The 10,843-nt window shown below is 47.8% G+C and overlaps 4 protein-coding genes across 4 annotated transcripts; 2 read left to right on the plus strand and 2 right to left on the minus strand.

The window, feature by feature from the left end:
- Positions 1-57: 57 nt before the first annotated feature.
- On the plus strand, positions 58-1,927 carry Bathy11g03890 (magnesium transporter; the record flags this gene model as incomplete). The annotated part of the gene is made up of 3 exons (XM_007510144.1): positions 58-444; positions 630-1,432; positions 1,528-1,927. 3 exons carry the CDS (start codon positions 58-60, stop codon positions 1,925-1,927), a joined length of 1,590 nt encoding a protein of 529 aa, XP_007510206.1.
- A 151-nt stretch (positions 1,928-2,078) lies between these two features.
- Bathy11g03900 (unknown protein) lies at positions 2,079-3,476 on the plus strand (the record flags this gene model as incomplete). The annotated part of the gene is made up of 1 exon (XM_007510186.1): positions 2,079-3,476. One exon carries the CDS (start codon positions 2,079-2,081, stop codon positions 3,474-3,476), a length of 1,398 nt encoding a protein of 465 aa, XP_007510248.1.
- An 81-nt stretch (positions 3,477-3,557) lies between these two features.
- On the minus strand, positions 3,558-8,649 carry Bathy11g03910 (unknown protein; the record flags this gene model as incomplete). Its single annotated transcript, XM_007510323.1, has 2 exons — positions 3,558-3,605; positions 3,640-8,649. The coding sequence occupies 2 exons, from the start codon at positions 8,647-8,649 to the stop codon at positions 3,558-3,560; spliced, it is 5,058 nt and encodes a 1,685-aa protein (XP_007510385.1).
- Positions 8,650-9,461: 812 nt separating this feature from the next.
- Bathy11g03920 (unknown protein) lies at positions 9,462-10,721 on the minus strand (the record flags this gene model as incomplete). The annotated part of the gene is made up of 1 exon (XM_007510367.1): positions 9,462-10,721. One exon carries the CDS (start codon positions 10,719-10,721, stop codon positions 9,462-9,464), a length of 1,260 nt encoding a protein of 419 aa, XP_007510429.1.
- Between the last annotated feature and the right edge of the window lie 122 nt (positions 10,722-10,843).

Raw genomic sequence — 10,843 nt, forward strand, 5'->3', positions numbered from 1 at the left:
AGAAACTGGCGAGCGGCTTGAAATCATTTCATCAAAGCCGAATCCGAGAGGACGAAGATGGAGGATACGATAAAGAAAGCCAAGATTCCTGAAGGTGAGAGTAAGTTCATGAAATTGGAAGGTCGCGCGCCGATAGCTTCGGATATGGTCGTCATCGAGACCGAAGAGCCAACCAATTTCCACTCGCTTCCGCGAATTCCCGAGTGGAATGAAGAAACGATCCCGCGCCCGGAGAATCCGGTGCAAGAAAGCGACGACGGAGGATTTCAACACGAGGACGGTGAATACGTGCACGTGCACGAAAATTTAAGCCATGAGGACGGCAGTGCGAGCAACGGTGATCTCTCGAGCTCTTCTTTACGAATGAAGCAGGCATTCAAGGCGTCCCTCAAGTTAGATTCAAGCGACGGCGTATTTAAATTCGACAGATTGCAAATAGAACAAGTTCGAAGACGGGAAAGCGGGCATAAACATTTAGATGGACACAGGTAGCACTCATAGAGACTCAGAAGAGACATTACACGGAGTTGAAAGACGTCGCGATATCGCTTTCGGAAGATCCAGAGTCTCCGAGACATCACAAGAACCTCACCACCACTTTCCCGAAACTCGGGAACAACAAAGGGTAGCTTCGAGTGGATTCAACTGGACGCTTGACGAAGCTGACAATTGAGAAGCACAAAATTTCGCACATGCTTCGGGTTCCTATTCGAGATTTAAGAGTACTCGAACCGGCGATGAGCTCGTCCTACTCGACATCCATTTGGTGTCGTGAAAGATCCATCGTCGTCAACTTGGAGCAGATTAAAATCTTAATCACGGCCGAGGAAGTCATCTGCCCAGATTCGAGGAATTCCGCCGTGGTCGAGCGATACATTCCCGAGTTACAGCGTCGATTACAAAGGCGGATCAAAATGAAAGAGTCTTCTCAAAAAGAAGACAAGGTGAAGAAGAATATGCCGGAAACGTTTTCCAGTTTCGCTCTGAACGAAGCCGCAGAGAAGAGTAATAAAGAGAAAGAACATCACGAACGCAAGCCTTCGAATAGCGGAGGTTACACGTCTTTTGACGAAGAAGAGATGAAAGGTCACGAAGGTGGCCACCATCGCACGTCGTTCGATACCTTTGGCGGACCCACGCCGGAAGGCTCGGAGTTTTCCTCCGAAGGTGGTTCGGACGAGACGTTGCCGTTTGAATTGATTGCGCTCGAAATCGCTTTAGAGATGGTATGTAACGCGCTCGAAGTCGAATCCGATAAAGTCGAACGCGAAGGTAAACCGCAATTGGAAAAGTTGAGACAAGACGTTAACCAGACCAACCTCGAAAAAGTTCGTCGCGTGAAGAATAGATTGGTTCGGATCAATGCGCGAGTCTCGAAAGTTCGAGAGGAAATTCAGCGCTACTTGGATGATGATTCCGATATGAGAGATTTGTACCTGACTCGGAGATTGAGAGAAGAGCTCAGACAAAACACGGCGCGTTCAAAAGAACACCAAACCAAATGCAAAATTCTCCGAACGTGAACAGCGGACAGGTTCAAATCATCGGCCCAAACGGCGAGGTTTGGGACGAAGATAAAGATTTACAAGAAGTAGAGGATTTGTTCGAAACGTATTTCACTCATATCGATTCGACGTTTAGAAATTTAGAACAATTGAACGAGTATATCGACGATATGGAAGATTTGATTGAGATTGAACTGGATAGTAAGCGGAACCAGCTTATTAAGTTAGAGTTATTGTTAACGACGGGAACGTTATGCTTGTCCGGTTTCGGCGTCGTCGTGGGTGTGTTCGGGATGAACATTAGAAATGGATTGGAAGGTAGTCAGTCGTCGTTCGAGTTAGTCATTGTCTTCTCCGTCATCGGTAGCGTACTAACATTCGCTGCTATAGTCCAAGCGTGTCGGTACTTTAGATTATTTTAGTACGAGGTTTTGAAATCCGCAACTGTCTTGTCTTGTCTTGTCTCAAAAAAAAATAATAAAAAAAAAACGCTCGCTTTCGGGCAAAAAAAAAGTCCGAGGTAAAGAGATCCACATAAAAACACGCACACGCGCCGAAGACAAGTGGGAAAACATGTGCAGCGGCGGCAATTGCGGCGGCAAGTGTTTGCCGTTTGGACCGTTGCTGGAAGGGACGGAAAGGAGTCGCGAAGGGAGGAAGAAAAACGACGAGGAAGAGGAGGAAGAAAAGAGGGAAAAGAGGGAAAAGAGCGAGGAAGAAGAGGAAGACGAAGAAGACGAAGAAGACAAAGAGATGAGCGATCTGGTCGACGAGAAGCATGTGAAGGCGTTGAACGTAAAGTGCGTGTGTTGCAAGAAGCCGATTAAGGGATCAAGTTATCGTTTCCCGAAGAGAGAAGGAGACGTCAGGAGCGGGAAAGCGTGCTGTCGAGGATGCCAAACGAAAGCGTTGAACTTAAAGTGCGCGGGTTGCGAGAAGCCGATTAAAGGACAAAGATGTATTTTCCCGACGAGAGATGACGACGCCAGGAGCGGGAAAGCGTGCTGTCGAGGATGCCGAACGAAGGCGTTGAACGAAAAGTGCGTGTGTTGCAAGAAGCCGATTAAGGGACCAAGTTATCGTTTCCCGAAGAGAGAAGGAGACGACAGGAGCGGGAAAGCGTGTTGTCGAGGATGCCGAACGAAAGCGTTGAACTTAAAGTGCGCGGGTTGCGATAAGCCGATTAAAGGACAAAAGTATGTGATTCCGAAGAGAGAAGGAGACGTCAGGAGCGGGAAAGCGTGCTGTCTAGGATGCCGAACGAAAGCGTTGAACTTAAAGTGCGCGGGTTGCGATGAGCTGATTAAAGGACAAAAGTATGTGTTCCCGAAAATCGATGGAGACGTCAGGAGCGGGAAAGCGTGTTGTCAAGGATGCCGAACGAAAGCGTTGAACTTAAAGTGCGCGGGTTGCGATAAGCCGATTAAAGGAAAAAAGTATGTGTTCCCGAAGAGAGAAGGAGACGTCAGGAGCGGGAAAGCGTGCTGTCTAGGATGCCGAACGAAAGCGTTGAACTTAAAGTGCGCGGGTTGCGATGAGCTGATTAAAGGACAAAAGTATGTGTTCCCGAAAATCGATGGAGACGTCAGGAGCGGGAAAGCGTGTTGTCAAGGATGCCGAACGAAAGCGTTGAACTTAAAGTGCGCGGGTTGCGATAAGCCGATTAAAGGAAAAAAGTATGTGTTCCCGAAGAGAGAAGGAGACGTCAGGAGCGGGAAAGCGTGCTGTCGAGGATGCCGAACGAAGGCTATCGAGAAGAAGAATTTCGAGGAAAGCAACTTCTGCGAGAACTGCGACGCAAGAGGCACAAAACGCGGCGCGATATCCGCACAAACAGATCCGGTCTTTGGCGACAAGTGGTGGAAATGCGAGTCGTGCAAGAAAAAGGTGGCCCATCGCAGATGGTACATCGCGAAGCGAAAAAAGCAGGGCAAACCGGAACCGAGATCATATAAGAAAAGAAAGTTTTGAAGAGACTGAAATATTTTACATTACACGCGTTATGTTCAATCAAAGCTCACTTTTTTCTCTCCTTAATCGCACCCCATTTTTTCACGTATTTGGCAGGAGTAAGTATTCTCTCACCATTTTGTTGTTTATCTCCGAACACGTCAACGGCCGAGTCGCGTGTAACGTACACCAATCGCATCGTCCGAACCGGAACCGAAGAAGTGCGGTCGATGCCGACGTCGACCAAAATGCCGCGCTCAAGTCCGAATATTTCGAGCGCATATATTAATTCCGTGCGTTTCACGAGAAGAGACTCGCGCGCAGAGTCGAGCGCGCCGTCGAGCGTGAGCATCGAATCGACGTGCACGTCGAGAAGGAACAATTTTTTCGAAACTGGATCAAACGCTACCCCGGCCGGGGTGCAAAAGATTTTTACATGCAGGTGCATAAACGCCATGTCGCTGCGAAAAGGAGAGACTAATTTGTAGCCGGTGGTTTCGCACAGCAACAGCAATGAAGCATCCGTCATCGAAGGACGAAGAAATGCACTTTCCGGACCACACTTACGATTCGTTCCCTTCTTTTCGTTCAGGAGCTTCTTGATTGTTTCGTTCGGGAAATAATGCGACTCAGCGCACACGAACTGGGCATACCAATCGTACGTGTTATCGTTCGTTCGTTCACACGTGTAGTCTCGGGAGCCGACTATGTCATCTACGTAACGTTGAACAACTTTTCTGCCGGATGTGTTTGCTGGCAACGCGGAAAACTCGACCAAGTGAGGCTGTAATGAAACCTCGACAAAAGACGTGTGCGCACCAATAATTTTTTTTTCTTCGGCATCATTTTGGGCCGTTGTAGAAGTCAGCAAGTCAAGTACTGCTTTAATGTTCGTTTCAACTTTCCTGTCTTGCGACGGCGGTATTCGAAGGACGAGCGAAGTGCTATCGATATCCTTTTTCTTTCTGTCCTGCCTCTGACGTTGTTGCCGCTCTCCTCCTCCGCTTGCAACTCTTTCTCGGTTACTGTTTCCGCGGACAGGCCGACCTCTCCCGGCAAAATGCTTCGCTGGACGAGAGTGCTTCGAGAGTGTGGGGGGTGAAGTGCTATTTAGCATCTTTCGAAGTTCGACGTCGCTCATTTCCAACCGAACGGTATTTTCGTTTTCGTTTTCGGTGACTTTGACGCTGTGGGTGCCGGCGCGAGCAGCATCAATGGCAGTTTTGAAAAAAGAGCGCAAGAAGGCAGTACACTCTTGTTCTTTCGTTTCGTTCAACCGCGTCAAAAACCAAGGCACGCGCAAGCGCGCGTTAAAACGTTCGTCACTGCAAACAACGCTACCCACTTTGCACAAAACCGCAACCTCGGCATATACCAAGAAGCTTACGAGGCGAATAAAATCAGCAAGACTCGTCACAAGCGTCGTCACGCGGCGCTCGTCGTTGGAATCGTTGGAATCGCGCCGCGAACTTAACCGATGCGACATCTGGGCCTCCAGCGACGCTTTCCAACCAACTTGCATAATAATCAGTTCGTGCGCGACGTTAAAACTAACACCAGCGCTTCCAATCGAAGACGACACGAAAAGAACACGAAGATTGCTGTTGGGATTGGCGAAGCGCTCGAGAACCTTCGTTCGCTTCTCTGATGTCTCGAAGTGCGCCGCATCAAACAAACAAGTTGAATCTGAATCCGTCTGTAATTCTGGAATCTTGTGCACGAGAATTTGTCGAAATTTCTCAAGCGCGGAGAGATATTCGCACGTTATAACAACCTTGCGCTCGGCTGTAACGTGTTCGCACACGGCGTCGACGATGTACGCCATTTGTGCCGGAGCGACGTAAGAATCTGAGAGCGAAGCCGTTGGTGCATGCTGAATGTCGCAAATCAATTTCAACAATTTCGTGCGCTCGTTGTTCAACAACTCAATTTGTTCATTATTAGCATCATCGTTATTATCATCGTCATTTATCATATTATCATTATTATCACCTTCATTATCATCGTTTAAGTCAACGTCGGACTCATCGCTATCATCATCGTCATCAACATCATCATCTTCATCATCATCATCATTTCCAGCATCGTTATTGTGGATATTGAGAGGCGAAACGCCAAGTGCGGATAACTTGGCTTCAACGTCCGACAGGTGCTGATATAGAAAATTCAAAGCGAGTTGCGGGTGCGCGCCGTAGAGACGCGAGCAGTATGCCCGTAAGAAATACTCGTTTGATATCCATTTCGTATCCAGAAAAAGAGTAGTGGAATCGTAAGGCGCTTTAAAATTTTTGTCGTCGCCATCCCCAATATCATCATCGCCATCCCCAATATCATCATCGCCATCCCCAATATCATCATCGCCATCCCCATTATCATCATCGACATCACCGTCATCGCCAAGAGCGGGAAACCACGATTTGTCAAACTCGAACACGATTTTGTTGTTCACGTGGAGAGGATCTTGCACACGCGCAACGCACGGAGTGAAAAAGTAACTCTCCAACATGGTCAACGCGCTCCGAGCGTTCGGATCATCGGCAACGCCAGCCATGAGCAACCTGTCAACGCGCGAAGCGCAATCACTCACAAAAGTATTTTCGTCATTGTCCCACTCAGAGAAGTCAAAACCTAGCAAGCGTCCCAAGAAAAAAACGTCGCGGACGCCGCGCACGATTGGCGTCCCGGTCACACAAATCTTCAACCCTCCGCGCAAGCTTTCCGCGATACGAAAATAAGAGTTGTTTTCTGTCTTTGGATCGGCATGCTGCGACAACGAGTACGTCTCGTGCACTTCGTCAATCACGACGATCGCGTACCAAGTATCAGTAACCAGAACTTTGCGCGCTTTCTGCAAACTCGTCATCGTGTTACAGACAATTCTCTCGTCGATGGAGTTCACACAGAGACGCGCCATACCAGCAATCTTCGCAAACGCGGCACAGAAAGATGAGAATTCATTCTGAAACGCACTCGCGCTAACGGAAGACACAAACAACACTTTCGCTTTTTTGCGTTGCTTCTCGCAGACGCCGTCGAGGAACACATCGAGGAACAAACACACCAACGCGAGCGTAATGCGCGTTTTGCCGGTGCGGCACGGCTCAACCACCGCCAACGTCGAGTTACCCGCCAAAACTTCTTTCACATTCTTCTCGACGACTTTAATCTGTTCATCATCCAAATTAAATTTCGCGGATGTGCTGTCGTCGTCGGAGTCCTTTTTCATGTGCGCAACGAAAAGTTCGAGTTTTGCAAGAACGTTTGCTTTTTGCTCGTCAGAGAGTACTTGGAGCGGGCGAGGACGAATTGTTCGTTGCATCAATACTTTGTCGTCGACGTTGAAGGTAGCCAAAACAGCTCTGTGGTAGTCTTCTTTAGCAGCGGGGTTCTCGTCGTACACGTGCGCTGTCGGGTGTGGCATTTGTAACGCGAACACGTTGGGCAACGCATCGAGCTGCTGCTGCTCTAACAGATTGCGCGCGAAACTTGTGCGCAAATGCAACTCGAAGCCGAGAGGCAGAACCAACGAACTAAAATTCTCCACACGCGTCGTTGCAAGTTCCTTCAGTTCTTTTCTGGATATTTTAAAAAACGTGCTCTCCGTTTCGTTTTTGTTGCTGATTTTGAAGTGCTCGGACTGCGGGAAAGACAAATCGGACTGCGGGAAAGACAATTCCTCGGTAACGTGCTTTTTAATCCATTTCTCTTTTTTGCCGCTCAGAAACCGCATAACAAGACCAACTTGTAAAAAATTGCACACTAAAATTGCGCATTTATCGTAACGGCTCGCGCGATCAACAGTCATGGCATAAAACTCGTCGAGCAAAATGTGTATAGTCTCGGAGAAAGTACGAGGAGCGTTGCGGCCAAGAGCAAAATCCTTGCCCGGATGAAACCCGTCGTTACAACAAGACAAAACTTGAATCGTCGTCACGACACCAACACGACGAGACTCCTTGGCTGCATTCGAGAGATACGTTCGCGCGTCGTCCATCGTGAGCGCTTCAAAATTGTCTCGATCTCTGAAAACAAGCAAAAACGCGTCGGAGCACCAATCGCCTCCATCAAACCCGGTGACTTTGTTCTTTCGCCTTGGCGTCGCGCTGAAAGACGAGGCAAACTTTTCTCTAAAGGCTTTGCCAGCTATCAAATCTACACGTTCGATGTTCTCGAGGAGCGAACGAAACGCGTCAAAATCAACTTGATCAAGAGGGATGATGTACTTTTTCTTATTCATGAGCTCCAGCGCTTTTCTGCTCACGATTTGACCGATGGTCGTACCGTCGTCGTCCAAGATTTGGTTAAAGAAGTGCTCATCGCGAGTTATAGTCGTTACAACTAAATCGCCATTAACATCGTCATTGGGAACCTCTCCTCTTTTATTTCCACCCGGCGGAAGGTAGCGAATGAGATGACACTTCTTAAGATTTAAGACGTGGAGCGAAAACTGAATTTGATATCTGTATCTCTCCGATATATTCTGCGGATTTTCAACGATGTTTGTCCATTTCGCCAGATACGGGCATTTTATCTCCATCAAACACCCGTCGTGCGTGATGCCGTCGGCGGAGGCGGACAGCGCATTACGGACATCGCAGGACGTGGGGATCCCTAATATTTCTTCATCCCCAGCAGAAATAGCAGGCGGAATATACACTTTTTTATTATTGAGTTTAGCCCAGACTTCTCGCGCCTTTCCTTCGTGCTTCGTGCCGTGCGCTTTTGCTTCTTCGGCGAATTGATTCGACGCGCCGGCAATAGGAGAATGACAAAGATCATGCAACTTTGACGCGGTAATTTTATCCTGACGATGCTCGAACCATTCCGGCGTTCCTTGCACAGGACCGCGACGATCTTCGCAGAGAACGTCGTTAAGAAACGACGAAACCGCATGACCACCCACTCGCTGCTTCATAAACAAATCGAGTTGATCCGGTTCAAACACAACTTGATTCTGCTGCGGATTGTTATCATCACCATCATCATCATCATCATCGTCGTCGTCGTCGTCGTCGTCGTCGTCGTCGTCGCCACCGCCGCCACCACTACCATCATCACCAAAATTAGAGTTCAATACAGAGTTCGCGGCTTTTTTGGTGGTGGTGTTTTGCGTAATCGCATCGTGTTTCCTTTTTTGTTGCGGCGGCGACGGTGACGAGGAATCAAAACGCAAGTGCGTGCCTTTTTGATGCATCTGCGCTCGCCTCGAAACAAGTTTCTGTGAATTGTGGTGTAATTGTAAAAAGAAAAGTCACTTTGGTCAACATGAGAATGAGAAAGAGCATCGAACATGAGAACCCCGAACATGAGAAATGAGTTGCTGAGATTTGAGAATCGTCTCAAAGAAGATGTTTTCTGGAAAAGAAAAGAGAGAGAAGAAGACGATGCAAAAGCAGAACAAATGATATCGCTCACCTCGGGCAGTCGTAACAACAACTAAAAGCTTCGATTGAATAGACGTTTAAAACAACGCTCTTTTTTTTTGTGTTCTATTTTTGTATTATGTGTTTGTTTTTTTTGAAGAAAAAAAAAGCGTTTCCCTCGTTTTCTCGACGGACGCCAGGGAAAAAGGTGCCTTTCCTTCGAATCCAATTCTGGAAGCAAAGACTGAGAAAACGTAGCATTTTTCGTGTACTTTATCTCCTTTTCACTCAACCAACTCGTAGCGCGGGAGCAAGCGACTGTTCACGCGCGAGTTCAAGCGACACGCTCGAGTCTGCGATGCGTGGTGATCGCGCGTGTCTCGTTTTTTAACCATTTCTGTTAAAATTTCAAATCTGTCCCTCGCGTTGTCACGCGCTCGTGAGCGCGTGACATCCGTGATTCGACTAACGATCGTTTGGATAACCTAATAAGTGTGTTTACTCATCACAGTCGCAATCTTGTATCGTTTTCTTTCCGTCAACATGGTGTTATGACACGAAGAGTGCGATTTGGACTGACGAAAAATTAGTCGCGTAGGGTGTAAATATTCACAAAAATGACGTCAATTTCACAAAAAAAATATCAAATCATGTGCTTTTCAATCTCCTTCGCTCGAGCATGCGCGACTCGCAAATATCTCCCGGGTTCTTCCTCTGCACACGCTTGTAACTTTGAGAAAAAAAGCGCTTGATTACCAGCGTCTTCAAAACTAAACAACTCGCCACTAACCAACGCACTCGCCAACGTTTCTTCGATCGCGTCGCCAAGTTCGAAAACTGTTTTTTTAATTCGAAGCACCGGAATGAAAAAATCCGCCCCCCACGTATTTTTAAAAGAGCAAAAGAAAAGTGCCGAATTCGCTTTGTTAATTTTCACCAACGTGATCATCGCGATCATCGCATCTTTTTCCGTGAAACCCAATCCCGCGCGCACGCGCGCATCTAATTTCATGAAGGCGGCGCTTTGAGCTTCGCGTCGCATAACGGTTCGGTACGTTTTCAGGCGAGCGTCGGGAACACTTTCCATCTCGTCCATTGCGTCGTCACTTATTCTCTCCCACGCTTGACTTTCCACGCGAGTGGGACTGCAAAGCGCGACTTTTGAAATTTTCATGTTGTCCACGAAGAAGTCTATCCAATCCGACTCGTCGTAATCTTTATCGTACGCAGTTGTCGGTAAGAACACTCCGTGCTGCGAAGGAAATGTTGCCAACGCTCGACTATTTTGTCTGGATCTATGATTTTGCTCATACCTGTTCAGAAACAAACTCGCCGCAAGACGTCGTTCGTTTTTGTAGTGTTGCGTCATGTGAACGAAAAAACGAGACTGATCTTCGCCATTCTTCTTCTCAAACGTCGACGCTCTTGCTCTCCAAATTTTATCCATAACAAAAGCGCGGCCAAGAATATACGGCAAAGTGCACGTCGCGGAATCCCCGAGCATTCGTTTATAGGAGGATGTCGACGACGCGTCGTCGTTTTCAAAAAAAAACTTTCCCGCGGATAAACCAAACATTTTTGAAAGAACTTCCAGACTCACAAACGCGGGTTTAAATAAACCCAGCTTGTCAACCAAGATTAAACTCGACGCGTTCGTTGCCGTGACGTTCGTTACTGTCGTCGTAGCTTCGCTTCCAACCGAGCGTTGAGAGGCAATGTTCACCGCGCGAAAGCGGAATTTTTGCTCGATTTTTTGATGCTCGAATGGATTTCTCTTCGCCTCGCGCGCATTTCGAGACGCGTTGATGCACAGAAAACAAAGTCCACAACCACTTCTATTCCAAGAATATACGCATTCGCGCTTGCACTCGATGTTCGAGGTCTCATCTTCGGCGAATAACATCACGCGTTTGAGATTTATTTCCTTCGAGCGCGTCGCGACGAAAAAAATCCGCGTGCGCGAGAGATTCAATCCTCCCGCGGACTCACCTACAGACAATTCTCCCCTTTCCTGACCCACTTCCG

Source organism: Bathycoccus prasinos (assembly GCF_002220235.1).
Source record: "Bathycoccus prasinos genomic : Chromosome_11".
Classification (NCBI taxonomy): domain Eukaryota; kingdom Viridiplantae; phylum Chlorophyta; class Mamiellophyceae; order Mamiellales; family Bathycoccaceae; genus Bathycoccus; species Bathycoccus prasinos.